Consider the following 21,309-nt stretch of genomic DNA (forward strand, 5'->3'; position numbering starts at 1 on the left):
CTGATGACTGAAGTCAAGGTTCACTCTCCGCAGGATGTTCTAATCGGTAGGTGTCAAAACGAGTTATAGGTGTGCCTGGATATTATATCCCTTAGCTCTCAAAGCAGCTGGGACCCCAGAATGGTGGGTAACCTCTCTCCTCATACCCCATGCAGTACTAATAGTATTACTTGGTTAAATATAATCACAAGCATGAAAAGACTGGAAGTCCTGAATAAGGACCCAGGAAAGTATAAGAGAAGCCCACAGCCCTCCTATGACCCACCACTATCGCCTAGGGATTTCTAATGTAGAAACACACAAACCCTTTATCCTTGTAGCAGTTCTAATTTAAAATAAGAGGCAGGATGGACTAGACTCAAACATTCAAGAAGTCATAAAACAGTAATAAATTGTAGTCATTATGGAGGTTTCCTGCTTGTTTTGACAGCCTATTTTCTCAAGTCTAAAGTGACACTGTTCACTCTGGTATTAAGTTTTAGACATTTCTACTCAGTTAAGTGTGTGATACAGCAACTGCTTTTAGCACTTAAGTTATAAAAATTGTAATTAAGATAAAATACATCTTATTTGCAGTGGCCCCACAATATGTATTAGGTTGGTGCAAAAGTAATTGCGCTTTAAAAGGTTAAAAAAAACTGCAAAAACCCCAATTACTTTTGCACCTTCTAAACCGCAAATACTTTTGCACCAACCTAATATCTAACCCAAAGTCAACTTGCAGATAGGTGCGATTAGGAGCCACCTTAGCTCCCACTATTAAAAAAAAAGGGCTGGGGGTTAGTAGCTCTCCAGTTCTCTACAACTCTTCCTAGTTGAAGAGAGTTGGAGCTATCCTGTGGTAGCGAGTGCAACCACACAGTTCTGAAAGGCGTATTATGTATGCTTAAAGGTACCTAAAACTAAAAAGTGGGAGTGGAGCCCACATGTTTTAGTTAGTTAATTTCTGTCATAATAGAGAGTCCTTTGAAGATGGGAGCTGACAACACAGGGTTGAGATTTATACAGTTAACTTCAAATTGTTCACTTATTTCAATGCCATTTTTAAAAAGGAAAAAGTGTAAAAGAAAAACAGGTATAAATAACATGCATCTATGTATTTTATTATCTTTCTGCTACCAGAGGATAAGCAATGAGAACTTATCCCAGAAAACTACGATCTCTGCTTAAGCAGATCAGAATGAAAGTACTGTAACCCAGAAAGACTGAATATAGAAATTCTACAGGTGGGTTCTGGGCATAGTTATTAAAATTTAGTTATAAAAAAAAGCAGAAAGTTCATTCAAATAATGTTTTTATTATAATTAGCCACACTTTTGCTAATAATTTTTATATTGACTTGGCTCAATTTTATAACACCCGGGTCTTAACAACATCTACCATCCCCCTTCAAATGATGTCATTAAGTTAAAGACTTATTTATCTTGGAGGGCCAAGCTAAATTTGAATGATTTTTGAGAAACAAAAAATGGGGGCCAATAACTTTCAGGGATTTAAAGACTGTCCTTTGAGATTAAGTTTGCCAATCTGTATCAAACCTTGTTTTTCCTAATTTCACGCTTTGCATTTAACTATCATGTAGGCTCTAAATTTTAGCTTTCATGAATGTTTTAGAGAGGATGAAGAATAATTTGATGAACTCTAAATCATTGGGACTAGAAACAACCTTCACATCAAAGGTGTATCATTTCAGGGTCTATGGGTGGAAGAGCAGGCTTTTGATTATTACCAGCACACTAATACTTAATAATCTTTAGAAAATTTCAGGGCTTTTAGAGTTTTTCTAACATGGATCATGTTCAAATTTAAAAATGTAACAGTGAGAGAAGCTGTACAAACATTTGATAAAAATTAACCAATACAAATTTTTAAAAATAAAATTTATGTTCAGCACTTGTCTAGCATAGAGTCCTTATTTTTGCTTTCAATAAAATGCAACTAAGAATCCACTTTATTTTTAATTATCTAATGCATTTATCCTCAAAAGAAGAAACATGCACAAGATCCTTTAATATGAATGGCAGGGAAATGACTATTTTAATTGCTTGGTTTTAAGTATAGAATCAATTTGAAAGGCAATTTACAATGCTGAAATCAGAACTGAACATTTTTTTGTCAGGACGTTTTAAAGGTTTTAAAGTCTTTATTAGCTTTATCTTTCTTGGGCGACAGAGTTCAGAGGCCAGACTTAAGCTAGACAGCTCAGGCTACCACAGGATACAACCAAATGTTTTCACTGATAAATTACTATCATAAAAATAAATTTTAACTGTGGACGTTTTCAAGCAGCAAAACTGTCCATCTTTAAAAGACTGGTAACTGCAACAGCTCTTTTTCTGACACGTGCTACGGATAAACAAAAACCAAGAAGGAAAACTAATGAGGTTTTATGCATCACATCGTTTTGTGTATTACTAACGTCTGCAGGTTTTCAGCGTTAGGTTTCTGTGTTACCCACGGCAGGGCCTAGAACATGAGGCGGTTGCGCGTGAGCGGTATCATGTTTTTTTCACTCCAGCAAAAGCGCCGCAAAGAAGAAACGCAAAGAGGCCGATTCACATCCTCCTAGCCCCTCCATCCATCCTTTACGAAGGTGGTTGTAATTCTGGCGGGACCTGGGGCAGAATACTCTGGTTCTGGAAGGACAGAGCGAGTGCGTGGGTGTGTGTGAACACTGCAGGAGGGGGCAGCAAGACGTGATCACGGAGTGGGAGGGAAGGATGATGCCTCTTCTAAGGCGGGAAGAGACTACGAGAGGCGGCTGTTATGCATGACGGGGGCCGGCACGCGGGAAAGATGGTGGTGGCCGCAGGGCAGGGTGATTGCAGGGGAGTCCCTGTGGCGGCGGGGGAGGCGCCCGGGGCCGCCTGCGGTGAATGATCCTGGAGCAATTAAAGGGGCGAGACACTGAACCCGGGAATTCCCGACGGAAAGGGAAAAAAGGGCGCCGAGAAACAGGCTTATTATGGGATGGAAGAGGGGGGCTCCCTAGGGAAAATTACGAGATCTAGCTCACCCGCCAATTGCTGTACAGTCTCTTCACTCTCCGGTAATAAGCGTCTTTGTCCAGAGTCACAGCCATAGCCACGGACGCCGCTCCTCCTCGGGTCCCGAGAATCACGCGAGTTCCCGGCTCCGCCACCAGCTCTCGGCCCCGGAATCCCGCACTCTCCCAATGACCCGGAAGTATCGACCTCAAAAATGCCCTTTCCGCTTCCGGGTCCCGACAGCCCTGGGTTTTTTTTGTTTGCTTTTTTTTTTTTCTTTAATCCTCCCTCCGGAGGTTAAGGGGAGGCAGAGTGGGGGAATCAACAAAATGTGCAGTCTAGTTTTCGCGGGGTTTTCTTGTCAACTTAGCAACAACCGCACGCGAGTCGACGTCATCACGTGACGCTCTGCCCCCGCCCTTACTCTGCAGGGCTGCAGTTTCCAGGAGCTCCGATTTTTTGCCGAGCCGTCTGCTGCAGGGCAATGCTAAGGTGTTGGACCTGACATGCCAGCCCCGCCCCTCACAAACTGCCGCGCGCGGGTGTAATGGCCCCACCCATCGGCAAAGGAGGGGGAAGCGGAAAGAGCGGGATGTGGCGTGGGAAGAATACAGCGTAACTGGGCACGTTCCCCTCCTAGAAACGGGGAAGCAAAAGCCTCTGCTGCTCCTGGATGGAGGATCCTCCGCACCAGGACGCTGGGTTGAGGGCTCGCACGGACAGAACGCTCAAAAATGGGAAAGCGAACCCGCCCTCCGGATAAAACTAAGACCCAAGCTATGGAAGAAGGACTTCACCTTAGAAAGGGAACTAAAATGCCCAGGCTTCATCTGAGCGCTGGGATGCTGGGTAAGGGATCTAGGAAACAAATGGCTTGAGAATATTCATTCACACAACCCAGTACCCAGGGACCAAGTCGTGACAGCGTCTTTCCAGTCTCTTTGCTGCAGTTCATAAAGTGACACACTTAAGACTTCCCCAAAGCACCGTTATTTCAGTTAATCCAAAACAAAATGTACGTGGTTCTTCACGAAATTCTTCCTTCTCATAAAAACCTGGAGTTTGAATCCTATTATTCAGGTTAAACCATTCCCTTGCCTTGAGCAAATTGGGGTCTACACAAATCCTTTAATGAAGTACAGATGACTTGTCTGCTCTATCCACGTTAACTTTGCACTATCAGTAATGAACTCTAGGGAAAAGTGGTGTTAAAATTACCCATAATGAACATAAACTCTTAAAATTAATATTTATATTGGATTGGAGCAAATATAGGAGGGAAGAGTGGAAAAGGATTAACTTAAATTTATTAATGCCAAGGGAAGGAAGGTAACAGTTCCTGACCCTCCAGCTGTATCCACAGTTCGGCCAGGAACAGGCTGTGCCAGAGGCTAGGGCCAGCACTACATAGTCTGTGGTTAATGGAGGTGCCTAGGGAGGGGTGAGCGCCTCAGCTGCTCTAGTCTCCTTTTCCTTCCCCAGAAATGAGGAAGTGGTCGAGTATTATTTTAGGAGTTCCCCTGCCCACTCAATCCGCTCAAATTTGGAAGCAATCAGGTACAGTTTTCTTTTTTCCTTTTCACCTCCTGGAGTCCTGGGTATCCCCACATCTCCCCTGCCCCTCCCACTTTTCCATAGTCCAAGGGCCAGAGTAAATGAAAATACAGCAGCCACCCAAGCAATGGGGACCATGCTGGGGCTTCAGTCATCAGCATCTTCGCTGGAGTCTGAGTTGGCTGGCATCATAGGATCATCAATGAGTGAGAAGTCCCTTTCTGAGCTATCATAGCCCTGAGATAAATCATCGTCATCATCTTCATCCTCATCGTCCTCATCCTCCTCAGGTTGCAGTGGTGGCAACCTCAAGGCAGTACCAGAGGTGGTAGTGGCTGGTGAAGAAGGGTAGCCAGTGGCTCTCAGGCCTGGATGGTGATGGTGGTGATGGTGGGGGTGGGGGTGGTGGTGGTGGTGATGAAGCATGGTGCTGGAGTCTACATGAGGGGATGATGCTGCACCACCCATCACAAACGGCATAAAAGGCAAAGATGCAGATGTGGCACTGCTGTGACCCAGAGATGACACAGACTGCAGGCCACTACTGCTGTGCTGGAAGGTATTATGCAGAGAAAGGGACCCAGTGCCTCCACCCTGCATCAGGGCCATCATCTTAGAAAGGTCTGGTCGCATCCTACGGGCTCGCTTCTTGCTGTTGTCTGGTGCAATAGGCCCTGGCAAAACCCGGTTGAACACAGTTTCAGCATGGTGACCCTGGGAAGAAGGACAGAAAAATATAGTAAAAAGGAAGGTGGGGGGGAACAAAACCAAACAAAACAGAAGTCAACAGTCCTAGTTTGCAAATGCTTTTTCACTGAATCTGTCTTTAGGGGGGTCAAAACAAGAATAATCAGAGGTGGCTTGATATAATAGGGAAGAACAAATGTTGGACATGGCTGGTTGAAGCATTCTGAAACTAAGATCAAGTTGATACTGATACTCATGTGAACCAGAGTTTTGCTTTTTCCCATGACTACACTGTACCTTTACTCTGGCCAACCATTTCACAAATGCTTACCTTTGCTAATGATGTGCCTGAGTAAGACACTGAATGAATCAGTACTTGCACAGTATACTGATGGCAGGTTGTTCACATGATCTTATCATGTCAAGTGCCTCACAACTATGTTGTACTTACAATACTATCCTTGATTATTTACCCTAGAGTGGTAAATTCAAGAAAGGTCAGATTAGACTTTTGGATGTCTAGCGCATCAAAAAGACTGTGGCTAGCTCCTCGCCAAATTTAATAAAGTAAGTTTTTCACATTAATAAAAAACTTATGTATCTGCTGAATTTTAAATTGCTTATTCTAGATGTTATGACTGTAAATTTTGCTTTTACTGCCTCTGCTTTGCTAGACCTAAGTGCAGTACTGGGTAAACTGGCATCAACTCAGATAATTGGTACCTGTGTCTCTGGACAGTTCCCAATCTAAGCCTAATACCTGACATGAGACTATACCTTTCTAACTTGGAAAAACATGTATCTCAAAACTCTATTTGTATGAACTTTTAAAATATAATAGCACCTAAATTCCTGCAGGTCCCAGTAATAAAGTACACAGTGCTAGATACACCATCAATTCTGCATTAAGAATTCTGTACTAGTCACATGATTTTCTGTGATTTCCTATGATCCTCTCTTTCTTAGAATTATCATTTGGCTATAAAGAAGCAGCAAAAATACTTGCAGTAAAAATAAATATTATTATTTTATTTAGGAAAAGACTTTATAGGCTGCTCTATAGAGTTAAATTCAAGACAGAGAAGGTACCAGCTCTAGCCATCAGCCTCCCATATCAGACATTCTGTTTATTACACTCTTGGTCCCATGGATGCTAAGAGGGAAAATTAAACCATTTTTCTATAGTAACAATATATGTATGAAACCACTTTTACCAATATAAAAATAATAAACCTCATAAATTCGTATCACAAATAAGTATATATTATGTGCAAAATAGTGTCCTCAGAATGTTAAATGCAAAAGATATTGTTCATTAGGAAATCAATTTTATTAACAGAGAAACCATGTGGTTTTTATATGTATCACACACATATATATGAAATATACATATATATAAAAGATCAAACGAGGAATTAGATAAAATGAGTATACAAAAGTACTAATCCATTTTTAAATGACTGCTTACCAAACCAAACGATGATTTATATATGTTTAAAAAATGTAACTATTGCCCAGAGTAAGGCAAACATAGCCAAGAGAAACTTTTCCAGTTATATTTTGGTGGAAAGGACTATGGGTACTTAATCTATCAAATGGTCCATAACCATGATAAAAAAGCATAGGTATATTTGAAAATAATGAAATAAACTACTGACCAAAATTATTATTATAAACTATAAAACATGATTTTCTGCCCTTTTTCCATTACTGGCATATTATTAATAATTCTCAACTTCTTAAATGTTGGGAAACCCCATGACTGTTTTCCTTAGTAGGCCTCCAAATCACTTCTATAGTATATAGAATCATAAAACTTTTAGAGATTATCTGCCCAAACCCCTCACTTTTCAGGATGTACAAATTGAAAAGGCTAAAGGATTTGCCAAAAATCCTTTAGTCAGTAGAAGAGCAGAATAAGGACTTGAATGTTCTAATGCACCTTACTAATTCTTTTATTTTAATATGCTTACAGTGCGGAAATTAGTTTTTAGAATTTTATGCTCTTCTAGAGATGATGATGCCAGAGGGCTGTAAAAATACCAATAAAAATACTCTGGTTTCTTATTGGTGACTGAAAATTGAAAATTTCTCAAACTGGAAATACACTGGAAAAAAGATAAATTGCATTAAATAATTTCTCCAGTCACATCTACTGTGGGAACAGAATGGTAATGCCTCAGTCTCACTCACCTTTTTTCCATTCCGAGAGTTAGCAGTCTGTACTGGTTCCATTCCCAAACAGTTCAATTCTGCCTTATTATTTTTTTTACATCTCTGCCACTTCTGTTTTCTGCGATCCTCCATATACTGCAACAGAAAAGTATTAGTTATTCTAGAGGAATAAAAATCTCTGGAGTAATTATTAAGGTGCTAGTATCTAGATTGACTTATTGCATAAAAGATTAGTCCTAGTGGAAAAATGCCAGTAAGCAGATCTCTCCAAAAATTTTAGGTGGTTACATAATAGTTTAATAGGAAATATTTGCCTAGCATTTAGTTTAACAAGTGCTTTAACATTATTTTATTTTGATCCTCACAACAAATCTCTGAGGAAAGATGACTGGGTACTACTTACTACTCTTATTTTGTAGATACAGAAACAATGACATAACATGGCATGCTTCCTCCCTCTCACACCGCTTAAAAACCAAGGGAACAACTTTAAATCTTGCTGGATGGAACTGCCACTCACCGCTAGAAATCGGGGATCGACAGCGAACTCTGGATGACCCTGTAACCACATCTCCAGTTCAGCCCGGCGAGGGGCATCCTCACCCACCAGCAAAGTACCATCCACCTTATTGATGACAGGGATCCGGGTCTCCAGGTCCACATCAAGGTGATTAGGCTCTTCCATGCACTCCACCTCCAGCTGCAAACCCAGAATCCACCCCCATGAGCACAGACTCTTCTTTGGGGCAGGGAGAGAGGGGGAGCAGAGCCAATGGTAGCCATAAAATAACTAATATCTTCTAGTCCCTCATCAATTACTGGGAATATAAAAGATCTTATCTAATCATCATGTTAAAGAATTTCTTAACACTCACCTCGACTAGCTTCTTTCTGTTCCCCTTCTTCTTATGAAACAGAGGATGTCCATCTCCCATTACTCCATTAGCCATCAACTTGTGCTTCTGGAATGTTAACTTCAATCCTTCCTCCTAGGAAGACAACCCACCCACCCAAGATGTCATATGGCACATGTTTTTAAGTTTAAGCTTTGAGGGACGTAAGGTAAGAGTCACCCTCTGGCTTGATGATGGTGAGAAGGCCTCTATCCAAAGGGTAGAAATTGGAAATATAACAAAACATATATACTTTTTCTTTAGAAAGATTTCATTTCTTGATCTAGTGCCCCTCAGGTGGCTGTAAGACAAGTAGGGTTTATCTCAACAATACCCAATGCAGGAAAAAACCCCCTACGTGGTGTTGCAGTACTAGAATAGCAACTCACCACAGGGGCAAAATCCTGGTATTCCCATTACATACTAATTTAAGAAAATTTTCTTGTTGAGTACTTAATGACCAGCTAATAGGGCTCAACATGGAAGAGGATATGGAAAAATAAAAATTTCCGTCTATAAAACAAATATCATTGACTTAATGACCTTTTATTTTTAATAAGGCCTGTAATATTTAGATGTCACTTTAACAGCTTTGCCCCAATTTGACTTCAATTTTTAAAAAACTAGGAAGCAAGCCACCCAAAAGAAGCTTTGTATCAATTAGTTCTTTTAAAAATATGATTTCTTTTAACTAGTCCTCGGTAGACACCAGTCAAGATCCCTTCCTTTACTACAATGATTTTTCCTAAATGGATCTTTGTGAGCTCTAATTTTTTTCCCCCTCTCATTTTCAAAGTTAGCTAACCAAATGAGTTTAGTATCCTGTCGGTGAAACGCGTTAGAAAGAAGAACTGGAACCTCCTTCCCCACTTTCCAATGCCTAAATGCTGAGCTTACATCTTTGATCTGAACTGTAAACTCTTTCTCATCCATGCCGCGGCGAAGTTTGGTGAATTGAGCTGCTGCTGTGGTGACTGCGGACACATCCTCCTCTGCCATGGAAGCTGCACTGCTACTTCGTGGTGTGGGGACTGGAGAGTCACCATATTCTCCTGGAGTCAATGAGGGACTGTCTAGCAAGTGGTTGCTTGGCCCCAAAATTCCTCCAGTTACCATTTCCTGGTTCCGGCGGCTAGAAGGCCACTTCCCTGAGAGTACAGCCTGGCAGACGAGGTCAATACGGTTTATCAGGATACGATCCTGAGTGGGGAAAAAACGAATCAATACTGGTATTAGGGACTGAGTCTAGCTATGTGATTCTGTGACAAACAATAGTGCCATCAGTATCAGGATGGGTAAAATCATAAGGGAAAAAGGAGGGAAGTAACAGTATCAGATTCCTAAGTCAGCTGGGAAGTTTCATGAAAAAAACACATAGCACTAAACACAATCAAAGAAAGCCAGAACCATCTGTTCCTTGTTCCCTGTATATGTTACACTGTACAATATTTCTAGACTCTGCATGTCCAAGAATGAGGCTGTTACCTTGGGCCACTCAGAGGCTCTTTGTCTTTCTTGTAGCAGCAGCAGCTCAGGGGTCATTTGTTCTCCATCTTCATTTGGGAATCCATCTTGGGACATAGTAAGGGATAGGAGACTCTCTTCATCATAGAGCTTTGAGTGGGACCGGTCAGCAGCTAGAGATCATACAGAATGTATGAGCAAAGATGAAATAATAAAATTATATAGCAATGGTGTTATATGGGCTTTAAATAAAGACCCCAAAAATAATGTATCTGTTTTGATAGTCTATCAAACCAAAATCCGAATCTCTCTCAGAGGATGCATTTAGAAAAGATGGGAAAGAGCAGAAGAGGCAAATAGGGAAGAAGGCCAACAGCCTGTCACATGCACTCACTTAGCTTCTCTTCCTTTTCATCCTCACTCTCCTCAGTGCTGGAGCTGGAGCTGGATGAGGAGGAGGAAGAAGAGGATGAAGGTGACAGCTTGCTCAAGTCCAGCTCAGAGTCCGACTCATCCTCATCTTCTAGTTTGACTGGTGGGACACTCCGAGACACCAGTGGGGTGGTATCAGAGGGGGCTACTCGAATCTCATAGTCTGGTGGGGTTGGTCGGCTCCTGGCCACCACCTCATGCTCTAGCTTTAAAGTCAGACTCTCCAGACTGGGGACCTGGGTAGCTGTCTCCTCAGGTGGCTTTTCAACAGAAGCTTCTGGGCGCAGGGGCAGCGGTGAGGCGGTGCGCGAGGTATACTGCTGGTGCAGCAGTGGGGTAGAGCAGCGTGACAGGGATGGAGCTGATGCTCCTGACTGATGGTTCTGCATAAAATTCATACGGGCAGCCAAAAAAGAGAAGTCTGGGTCCTGCATGATGTTGCAGTCTGTTTGGCTCACCCCGTGGCGGGCTGCCCCTCGTAGAAGCTCCCCATCATGCCGAACGGGCTCCCACCATTTGGGCAGTTCAGGACCTGGAGGCTGACATAATGCCAGCCGATCTTCCAAAAGAGGGTGGCATAAAACTTGTTCCCGTAAGCGTCGAAGCAATTCGATACGATAGAGAGTCCGTGAGGCCCTCTCCTCAGTGATGGGCTCAATGAAAAGATTAGGGTCCGGGGGCTCTGCAAGAGACAGGGGTGGAAGGAGAAATGAACCAAGAGTGAGCTCTGTCACCATCCATCCCCACTCATCCAAGAATCTCCAGTCTCACTTACCATCTCCAGCTGCTGGGGGAAGGCGGCACACTTGCCGACACATGGCCACAAACCCATGGAAATACTTGGTAAGGCTTTCGTCTGTTTTTTTGTCCAGTCGGGCAAAAGTGCGGAAGCGATCCCAATGGAACTGCATGGTGTCAGGGTCATACTCCACACCAAAGGTAGACACTACTCGATAGAAATCAGTTTGTTCACGCCTTGTCCATCTACAAAAGGAAGGGGAATCAGGCACAGTGATCAGAACACAGGGAAACTGGTTAGTTCTGAGTGTGGCTTAGAATATCTGAATACACAAATATTGAAAGTAGGGGCAAAAAGAAGGTGCAGATAACAGTAGAAGAGGTAGTAAGACATACTCTGTAACGTAAGAATTTAAGAATTAGCAAGCTAAGGGGAAAAATGATGCAAATAACTCAATGAGAATGGTTACTTTACACAGGAGACTTTCCTTAGTTGATTATGCACACATGTGAGGCTTACATCATAGAGGTGTAACAATTAAAGGCAAAAAAAAGATGGTCCCGCTGCAGGGAATTCCAAAATCAATTCTTTCTAAGATGCTTTTCAATATAGGGCGGCCTATGGCTGAAGACTAGCATATAGCTCAGCCCTAATTCCCAGCCTTATTTTACCGTTGCTGTTTCTCCCGCCGTGCAATTTCTTTTAACTTGAAGGCTGCCTCACAACGCCGCCGTCTCCGGTCCCCACGTTCTGCAGCCTCTATCTTCATCTGTTCTCTCTTGTAGCTGCGCTGATAGGCTGTTACTAGGCGCCGAAGCCTAGCTGTCAGAGCAGAGCCTGGAGGCCAGAATAGATGGCCTGGCTGTTGGGTCACCTGGGCTGTGAGAAGCAAAGTAGAATGAACGAAAGTACAGGAAAGGTAGTAGAGCTAATACTGTATTTCAAACTACCCAAAGGCAAAGCTCTTAGAAATCCCAGGAGAGGGTAGAATTCAGTCAATAATTCCCCAACCCTACTCCCCCCACCCCCCGACAAATTGTACTATTTGACCTAGAAATTTACCTTCATCTCCATCAATCACTGAGATCTCCTCATCCATCATCATCAAGGGATCACCCTAGAAAAGGAAAGCCACCCCACACAGGATGGAGGGGGGAGGGAGGGGGGGGATGTTGGTATTCTGAAATCACTTTCTCGTGTATGTCCGTCTATGGCACCAAGGGATTAAGAAAAATTTCTAATGAAGGAACCCTCACAAAAATATCGGAAGCAACCAACTAAAACAGTAAGAAAGCAGAACCTGAAATATCAATTCTTATTAATGGCTTGAAAAGAGGACTTAGGAATTTAATAGTTAAATAATATACTTCAGTATCCAGCTTGGGTCCTGCCTCCACAGAGCCATCCCTGATTTCCCCAGGTGGTGTTACAATCCTTGCCACTAATACTTCATATTCTTAAATAGTAATTACTTTCCATTTTGTTTTATAAATTAATCCATATACTTCAAGATTCGGGGACTGGGAGAATACTTAACAGAGAAAATAGACTTAAATGAGGATTCCTCACCTCATCATCTTGGTCTTTTGGGGGGCCCTGGAGTGGTTTATATTCAGGATCTTCACAATCCTTATCAAAGTCAACCCTGAAATTATCCAGAGACATGAGAAAATGTTAACAATATAATCTTTCACTAAGAGGAACCTAGGATGAAGACCAGGCCAAACATACAAGCCAGCATGGAACAGTCTTTTCTTTCATGCTGGAAGGAATGGTAGGCCAAGTGCTAAGTTTTGGTAAGTTAGGTACAGCATCCAACACAACAAATAACTGAGAGAAAATGATCAAGTGCCACTCTAAATTGTTTTAATTTGAAATGAAACACTGACCAGTACACTTCCTTTTTCTTGATAGCCCTTTTTATTATTTAACCCATTCTCCCCTACCTGCCCTACTATTTACTTTTTATTTCATTTGAATGGTCCATACTTGCTTATTTTTACTACTTTACTCTGTTGAGCAGAAGGGTGACATAATAAATGATTTGCAATGAATAAATGACCCCATTTCCTCTGAGGGTCCTTTATTAAGCAAACTGAGGTTGTGATCATCAAGTTGTGATCATCAAAGAGAAACCTCTCAATCATGAAAGAGTAGGTGGGTATTCATGAACTAAGTGAACTCTTTCACATGCCCCTCAGGTCTCCACATGAGAAGTTTTGTTAAACTCACTGGCACCCAAAGCAGGGCAACACTGCCCTACTTGGTGGCTCAGTATTAGCATGGCAACTCATCATCGAGGCATGTATCCAGGCAGAGTGAATGTCTTTATGGGCCAGCCACCGTCGGGAGATGATAAACCAGAGCTAAAGTTTCCTGAGGCTCTACCACATAAGTGGCATGGGAGAGCTACATGGTTATTATCTTTCAAGAGGACCAGTATCCTTTCAGTACTGTAGCTGCACAGAGAAGTACTGCAAAGAAAAACTGAATAGAACATCAAACAAACTATTTGGGAGTAACATTAATTTTCACCCTTATTTGCATCTTATGGCAATCTATGGTTTTAGGCCAGTTTACGGAGTCCTTTCAACTGGTCCCACTCTTTGTTAAGAATTTATCATTCATGAGTATAACCACCATTAAGAATCCCAATAGGCTCAGTCAAGACTAGTGTTATCTCTTAGAACAAGCAACCATAGCCTTCATAGGGCAGACTCAGAGCTTTAAGAGAACTAAACACCAATGCTTACCCTTCTACTATATCGGAGAAATTATCCAGCACTCGATGTTCTGCTGCAATAGCTTTGTCATCTGGTCGGCCAGCCTTTTCCAGGAAGCATAAGGCTGGGTCTGCCCTCATAGTATTATATTTTTCATAGCCTAGAAGAAAAAGCCATAAAGTGAAAAGAATTATGGATTCATTTTGCCTTTATGCTTATTTCATACGCTGCTGGAATAATTAGAGTATATGGGCAATTTTGCTCACAATGCAAATTATAATTTAAATGTTAATTTGGACAGCTGCTGGGTTATATGACTATATTTAACATTTCTATAGCAATTTAGCGTCCTAAAGAGCTTTAACATTAGTTATTGAAGATAGGAATTTAATCAATTTATATAGAATGGTAATTGGTTTACATAGCCATTTAACTGGTAATCTTTCTACATAGATGGGGAAACTAAAACAGTGAAATAATTTAGGATAGGTCACACATTTTCAAAGGAAGGATAAAAAACTTGTACCTGCAAATAGACACTCTGAATTTTTGATTAACGGTGAATGAATGAACGCATGAATGAATGAACAAACGAACACTTCAGGATGTTTGGACTCTTCTAAACCTCTGTTGTCACACATGTAAATCTAAGACTACAAATGCTTAGGATTTTTCTTATCCCATTAACCTTCTCAAAAACATGTGGATCAGTGTGATTACTTTAATTTTATAGAAGAAAACAGGGAAGTATTTTTTAAAAATAAATGATGTCCCAATTCACTAAATCAGTGGCCTGTATTTTAATGCTCACTGTTTTTAATGCCTGGGATTTGTTATTAGGGAAGACTGAAAAGGGAGTATTCTCCCTTTTTGTAGTCTATCTTTTGTTTCACTTAAACACTTGTTCACACGTACAACAGTGACTGTTGAATATTTAGAAAAATGGGATGTTATACAAGTAGAACACTTTCAGCAAGCCACAGGAAAGTCATACAAATCAAGCATGGTTCATGAGAGTAAGCATATATTACCTCCCTAATTTGTGGAATCTTAACTTAGATGCCATGACATACAGATTGGTAACAGTTATTAGAGAACAGATGGGAGACTCCGAACCTTGGGATTTAACTATCCATCTGGTCTTTCTTGAACATCTACATATAGGGATGAATTGCTCTGCTCTGCATATTTAAGAACTAGTTTCCCATTCAAACATAAGTTTATTGAAGATCAATCACAGAACTCAGTTACTGGTCATTAGCATGCTAAATTTTCCATCTGTGGAGATTAATCTACAACAGGAAAGGAACAGATTAAGAGGTACCTACCATGCTTAAAGACGCCAATGAGCAGGGACTTGTCAGCCTCACTGTCCCACCAAGTTGTTGGAACCTCCAGCTGATCCACCACTGGGAACCATATGTCAATCTCACTATAGGCATTAGAGGGCAAAGTCAGCACAGCAATTCAGGTAATTAAAATGATAATCCTTGGAAAGACTACAGGCATCTTCTTTTATACATTAATTTAATTGCTCATGCAGCTGCCTATGTCCTTCCACTGGTATCAAGTATAGGATTAAAGACCTAATACACAGATTTTAATTATTAGGTATCCCAAAGATAGTATAAAGTGAAATAAGTAAACCAAGTTTTTCTTGAATAAGGCAGGGCACGAAGAAAAATATAGCATAACTTTACCTGGCAATGGCACCCCCTAACACCTTCTCTGCCTGGTCTCCAATCACCTCCTGTCTCAGATAATACAGCATTCGTACCCGCAACAGCACCCTAGAAGGGAGAGAAGAGCTGGCTCAGTAATAGTGTAGAAAGTCTGAGGTGGAAAATGGTCTAGTCTTTGCTAAATTCTATCCTTACTTGTTACACTGATGCTTCAAGTGCTTCTTATAACTTTCATCTTGGAACAGAGTATCAGGGTTATATTTCCGGATCCAATCTGCCTTATGGATATCAAAAGTGCTTTGTGACTTAACCTTTTTCCCCTTGCGTCCACGGGGCACAGGGATAGATAGGCCTGGGAAAGGGGACACATTGAAGACTTGGATTGAGAAAACCCCTTGGACCTGAAAAGGATTAGATAACCCATAGAAAGAGGAAAAGTAAAGAGTTGGTAATTACCTGAATGATTCTGCAATTCTTTTGTCTTGCCATTTTCAGCAGGACTAATCAAGTCCCAAATGAAGCCTTTGATATTTTCATCCCCACGATAGTGCAGAAGACAGTACACGAGGATGGCCCGGCAAATTGTTTCCACATCTCGTTCAGTCATACGTCGCTTGAAGCGTCCATGAGACAAGATATCTCGCCACCGTCCCCAACTAGAAAAACAGAAGAGGAAATTACCTTAACATTTTCCTGGGGACTCTAATTCAATGATATTCCCCAGTTCCCCAGAATCACATCTCCCAAAAGATGGGAGACAAAAAAATCTTGGGACATGGTAACAGAATAAATAGAACCAAGTTTTTCCCATTATCCATCCCGTCTTTGAAATCTCTTAATTTGAAAGACAAACAGGGTTATCTATCAGGATGGAGATGCACCACCTCTGATGGCAAAATGGGTTCTTACCCATAGACCAATAGGTGCTTTTCCACCCGAAAGCAGTCAGTGCGCCCATAGGTATGATGACGGTCATGTCGGCGAGAGCGTGGCCGCTCATCATCTTCACTTTCCAAATCAGAGAATTCCACCAGGTCGTCATCTTTCAGAGTGCTAAAGTGGCGGGTCTGTTTTCGTACTCTAGGTGTGTCAATCACCAAGTTATTCTATGCAAAGAACAGAAGGAGAAGTAACTCTCTTCATGACATCATCATGGGAAAGGAATGAAAACAATCATGGATTGAAATAGCTTGGATGTAACATTTGTACACACTGAAAGATTGTTTAGGACATTCAAAATAATCTACAGGAATTCAGGAAGCAAAATTAAGCAGCAGATAGATCTAAGTAGTTTTCTGGGGTCCTACTATGTAGAAAGATTTTACAACGGCCCTTGTATATAAGAAACCGTCATAAACCAAGGTCAGCATCTAGAATCAGAGCACCTATAAAGACTCCTGAAAGTACTGTGTCTTCTGCAATATTTCCTCCCTAGAGGAAAAGAAAGCTCACCTTGCTGTTGAGTAGATCCATGTCCAGGTCAGCCTTTTTGGCCCACTTTTGCCAAAAGTTGGGGTCGTCCAGAGAAATATCTGTCCTATTTTCAGAAGCAACAAAGCTTGCCTAGTGAGTAACAAAGGAACAGAGTAAAGTTGACTACAACACTCTTTTGAGCAATGTAAACCAGTAACAACATTCTAGAGATTTCTGTCCCTATCTCTGCTTCTCTAGCTTCTGGCACAGATAGAATATACCTTGGCAAAGGTAGAACCCTTTCCTTCAGACTCAATGGTGATGGTTGTGGTTCGTCTTAACAAGATCTGGTCAATGTCCTCTTCACAAAACTTGGAGCCCTCGTCATCTTCCTCCATTATGGCTGCATATGCTCCTTTTCGTAAGAGATCTTCAATCTCCTTCTTGGAGAATTGTTGGATCTAAAAAAATCCAATAGAGAGATGAAAAGACTACCAACAGAGTATTAGCTAACCACATCATAATATTTTTAGTTTATTATATTTTAAGAAATAAAAATTGAGAATCCAAACCAAGTGGTCAGATTCCCGTGCACAAATAGCTTTAGTTTCCCTCATCAATAAGACCGGCTACAAACGTTATCTACAGACAGAAGACTCACTCCAGTAATGTTGCCATCCCGACCACTCATGGACTGAAGCACAGCCTTATCCAATCCCAGCTTGAGACTAGCCTTATCAAACATCTCTCTCTCATAAGAATTCCGTGTGATGAGACGGTACACCTTCACAGCTTTGCTCTGCCCAATTCGATGGCACCGTGCCTGGGCCTGGTTAAAAACAAACATTGGAAGGGAAGGGCAAAGATAACATAAAATTGGGGGGTGGGTTCAAAATACCAATTCACATCCATAAAGCAGCCATGAGATCAATTCAAAAACAAAAGTCAATTTCAAGAAGAAATTATTGCCCCATCATGTAGAGCAAGGGTTAGCAAACACGGTCTGCAGGGCCACCTGTTTCTGTAAGTAGTTTTCCTGGAACATAGCCTCATCCAGCTATTTACATATCATCCATGGCTGCTTTTATGTTACAGGAACAGAGATGAGTAGTTACAATAGCCTGTACAGTCCACAAAACCTAAAACATTTACTATCTGGTCCTTTCCAAAAAGAGTTTGCTGACTTCTGATCTACACTGCCACCCCTAACTAAGTAATCAATTCCGTACTCTCTGAAGGACAAGTATTTCTGAGAGATCCTGAGCCTGCTGAAAACCTCCCAGGTCAGGTAGTTAGTCCCTAAGACAATGATTTCTTTTACCTGCAGGTCATTTTGTGGATTCCAGTCTGAATCAAAGATGATGCAGGTATCAGCCGCTGTGAGATTAATACCAAGTCCACCAGCCCGGGTGCAGAGCAGGAAGACAAAGCGATCTGAGTCAGGCTTGCTGAAGCGGTCAATAGCAGCCTGTCGAAGGTTACCTCTAACGCGCCCATCAATACGCTCATATAAGTACCTGCATAGGAGGCACAGGAAAAAGAAGTTCATCAGCCAAGCAGAAAGAGAGACCAAAAAATTAGACTAAGGTCAATACCAGTACCGCCATCTCTCTAGTTGACAAAAAACCTTATCAGAAAGCTGAGAATGAGTCTTAAATACTTCTCTTATTCTAGTCCTAATCAACTTCAATTAAACCCAGGACCTCTTACGCTTTGCAGCTTTATAAGGATCCAGTAGATATGAGGCAAAGGATTACTCTTTTCTCACCTTCTCTGGATTAGATAATCCTCTAGGATATCTAGGCAGCGTACCATCTGGGAGAAGATCAGAACCTTATGGCCACCAGCTTTAAGTTTGGGAAGTAACTTGTCAATAAGAACCAGTTTGCCAGCTGAACGAACCATGGCCTGCAAGTGGAAGTCATGAGGTATAATGTGGCAAGCTTCTCGAAATTCTGTTAGGATTTTTTCTTCTGCACCTGACAAAAGAAAAATCAAACTTGATGGTGAGATCTTGAAAAACATACTGAGGCTATACTTTGTTTAACTGAGATAAGGAAGCAAAGAAAAAAAGAGTAATCTGACTTAAGGTCAACTTATCACACAGAGAATTTCAGCACCTCCAAATCCTAATTCATCTTCAATTGTGTTATACCAAACATTCCAAGTAAGTAAGGCTTAAGATTGTAATTGAGTTAAAAATATGTAAATATGTGGATAAAGACATACAAACCACTATAATCACCCTCCTGTCATCCAAAACAAAAACAGCAAAATGGAGTACCAGTGAGGATGAACATTTATCCAGAGTACAGAATGACTTGAGTTGTTATTCATAAAATTCTAAACAGCAAATCCTATTTAATTTTGTAGATTATACAGGATCAAGGGGGTAAAAAGAACTAGAGAAAGACATGCCACATAAGAATTGTTTCAAAAGGAGAACCACCCTCCACTCCCAAATTAGGCTGGATCAGTAAATGCATCCATTGTTCCTGAGGAATATCATTTAGAATAAACAGGTAACACAGAAATGGCAGGTACTTTCCAGAAATTCCCTCACCATTGATGAGATATGGGTGGTTGCAGCATTTGCGCAGTTCCATCATTGTGTTGAGTAGATTAGGCATGTTAGTATGACCTGCCCCTTTGGAAAGAAAGGAGAAATTCTTCTCCAGAATAGCCCGGTAGTATTTCTTCTGGATGTTGGTCAGCTCTACTTCAATAATAGTTTCCTGTTTGGGTGCCAGGTTTTTTTCAACATCCTCTTTGAGTCTTCTCAGCATCATTGGCTTGAGAATGGCCTGTAGCTTTTGAACCTGATACAGAGAGAAAAGAAATCAACGTGAGGACAAATATTCCACGTTAGGTGCAAACATGGAGAAATACAATGAGAGTTTTCCAGTATCTGAAAGATACAGATTTTGGACAATGTCATAAATGATGTAGGCACAAGGTTATAAGGTGTTCAGAAAGACCCCTGATGCCTATGGCAATAGATGTCTGTCTAGTATAAACTTGACCTTTTTTGTCTGGATTTAGTACCTCATCAGATACAGACTTCCTACCTGTTCCTCTGTCTTGAGATCACCAAAGTCTTTGAGGAACTCTGATTCTGATGGAAACTGTGACGGTTCCAAGAAATGAAGCAAGCTAAACAGCTCCTCCACAGTATTTTGCAATGGTGTTCCTGTGAGTAGCACTTTGTGTTCCTAGAAATGGAGAAAATAGAATGAGAAAACTGAAAAACACAAAGGGCTTCTGGGGTTCTCTATCAAATGTGTAAGTTTAGCTTTCTTTTCTTTATCTCTAAAATTATGGGAATGGACCGGATTACTGTCTTAACTTTTGTTTCACCTGTTTCCTCTTTTGATAAACACAAAACATTCAAGAAAACCCTTGATGTTATTTAACATATTGAATTAACTTTATTATAAACAAACAAAGAAATATTCAGAATGTTTTTTTTTCAATTACATATGCCTCTCCACACTCAACTCCCCAAGGATATCCTAATAGGTCCCCCTCTATGGAATGCACCTGTGCTGGCTTAAATATGGCCATAAATTCTTTGTAGTTCCTCCTGTCAAGGTTCACCCCTTGAATCTGGGCTTGCCTTGTGACTTGCTCTGACAAAGACAATGTACCAGAAGCGACACTGTGTGAGTTTCAGAGCCTATATCTCAAAGTCCTTGCAGCTTCTGCCTTTGTCCTCTTGGATCACTGCCCTAACTCCACCATTCACAGAAAAGTCTAGTATACTGGAGGATGACAGGCCATACGGAAGATGACCCAGGCACCCCAGCCAACAACTAGCACCAATTGCTAGCTGCAGCTACATCACTGACTTCAGGCAAGACCACCAAAAGAATGGCCTAGCTGAGCCCAGCCCAAGTTGCTGAGCTAGAGAACCATGAAAAATATGGTTGTTGTTCTAAGTCACCAAGTTTTAGGGTAGTTTGTTATGCAGCATTAGGTAACTAATATAGTAGCCAACCTCTCCACCTGGTTGAGAACCACTAACCTACAGTTGCCTTCCAATTCTAAAATTTAAATGACATTTTTGACTTTTAGATTACCATTACTGTAAGCCATACCTACTACCCAATACATAGATTTTCATTCTTTTTTCTTTTCTGCTAAATTAGGGTTATATTAATTCTCCAGGGAATGTGGGTTATTTTAATTTCAGGTCCTCTGCCCACAAGTGAGTGTGAGGAACTCACCAGGTCCATGTGTTTGAGACTATCGAGCAACTTGCAGTTACGGTTCTTTAGTCGATGGGCCTCATCAATGATGACACAACGCCATTCAATCTCACGAAGCTCAGGACAGTCTGATAAAATCATCTCAAAAGTAGTGATCAGGGCATCAAACTTGTATGCACCTGGGATGAGACGCCCCTAAGCATGAAGGCAGTAAGTCAGGAAAAGACTAAAATGTACCTAAGGGAGGAGCTCTTCTGAATTACACATTTTCTTTTCTATATTCAGACAGGCTTAATGGGAAACACAAACTGCACCACCACCCTCCTCCACTGCTGTTTATCTTTCTGATAAA

The 21,309-nt window shown here is 41.3% G+C and overlaps 2 protein-coding genes and 2 non-coding genes across 11 annotated transcripts in view; all 4 read right to left on the reverse strand.

Annotated features, from left to right (window-relative positions):
- The window catches only part of SUPT16H (SPT16 homolog, facilitates chromatin remodeling subunit), a 37,610-nt gene extending 34,418 nt beyond the window's left edge, over positions 1-3,192 (reverse strand). The window contains exon 1 of the mRNA XM_019713561.2: positions 3,017-3,192. Coding sequence (XP_019569120.1) covers positions 3,017-3,082 — 66 coding nt within the window. The 5' untranslated portion in view covers positions 3,083-3,192. The remainder of the gene's footprint in view (positions 1-3,016) is intronic.
- A 1,085-nt stretch (positions 3,193-4,277) lies between these two features.
- CHD8 (chromodomain helicase DNA binding protein 8) overlaps positions 4,278-21,309 on the reverse strand; it is a 57,981-nt gene continuing 40,949 nt past the window's right edge. For 5 of the 8 annotated variants that reach the window (XM_019713558.2, XM_019713553.2, XM_019713554.2 and 2 more), the window contains exons 14-38: positions 20,976-21,152; positions 19,818-19,961; positions 19,313-19,568; positions 18,518-18,728; positions 18,071-18,266; positions 17,411-17,578; positions 17,031-17,210; positions 16,789-16,899; positions 16,246-16,442; positions 15,793-15,992; positions 15,532-15,712; positions 15,355-15,444; positions 14,983-15,086; positions 13,685-13,814; positions 12,501-12,576; positions 11,994-12,048; positions 11,603-11,810; positions 10,968-11,176; positions 10,155-10,874; positions 9,782-9,933; positions 9,194-9,496; positions 8,279-8,392; positions 7,924-8,103; positions 7,422-7,538; positions 4,278-5,255 (exon numbers count right to left, since the gene is read on the reverse strand). In XM_019713558.2, the coding sequence (XP_019569117.1) occupies positions 4,689-5,255; positions 7,422-7,538; positions 7,924-8,103; positions 8,279-8,392; positions 9,194-9,496; positions 9,782-9,933; positions 10,155-10,874; positions 10,968-11,176; positions 11,603-11,810; positions 11,994-12,048; positions 12,501-12,576; positions 13,685-13,814; positions 14,983-15,086; positions 15,355-15,444; positions 15,532-15,712; positions 15,793-15,992; positions 16,246-16,442; positions 16,789-16,899; positions 17,031-17,210; positions 17,411-17,578; positions 18,071-18,266; positions 18,518-18,728; positions 19,313-19,568; positions 19,818-19,961; positions 20,976-21,152 (5,046 nt within the window). In that variant the 3' untranslated portion in view covers positions 4,278-4,688. The remainder of the gene's footprint in view (positions 5,256-7,421; positions 7,539-7,923; positions 8,104-8,278; positions 8,393-9,193; positions 9,497-9,781; positions 9,934-10,154; positions 10,875-10,967; positions 11,177-11,602; positions 11,811-11,993; positions 12,049-12,500; positions 12,577-13,684; positions 13,815-14,982; positions 15,087-15,354; positions 15,445-15,531; positions 15,713-15,792; positions 15,993-16,245; positions 16,443-16,788; positions 16,900-17,030; positions 17,211-17,410; positions 17,579-18,070; positions 18,267-18,517; positions 18,729-19,312; positions 19,569-19,817; positions 19,962-20,975; positions 21,153-21,309) is intronic. The other 3 variants (XM_019713556.2, XM_019713557.2, XM_074328019.1) reach the window with 3 other exon arrangements.
- Positions 8,585-8,693, reverse strand: LOC141570914 (small nucleolar RNA U6-53/MBII-28). The gene has a single exon (XR_012495356.1). It is a non-coding gene; the product is annotated as a small nucleolar RNA U6-53/MBII-28 (small nucleolar RNA).
- LOC141570913 (small nucleolar RNA U6-53/MBII-28) lies at positions 13,124-13,233 on the reverse strand. The gene has a single exon (XR_012495355.1). It is a non-coding gene; the product is annotated as a small nucleolar RNA U6-53/MBII-28 (small nucleolar RNA).

This window comes from Rhinolophus sinicus, linkage group LG03, assembly GCF_036562045.2.
Source record: "Rhinolophus sinicus isolate RSC01 linkage group LG03, ASM3656204v1, whole genome shotgun sequence".
NCBI lineage: Eukaryota > Metazoa > Chordata > Mammalia > Chiroptera > Rhinolophidae > Rhinolophus > Rhinolophus sinicus.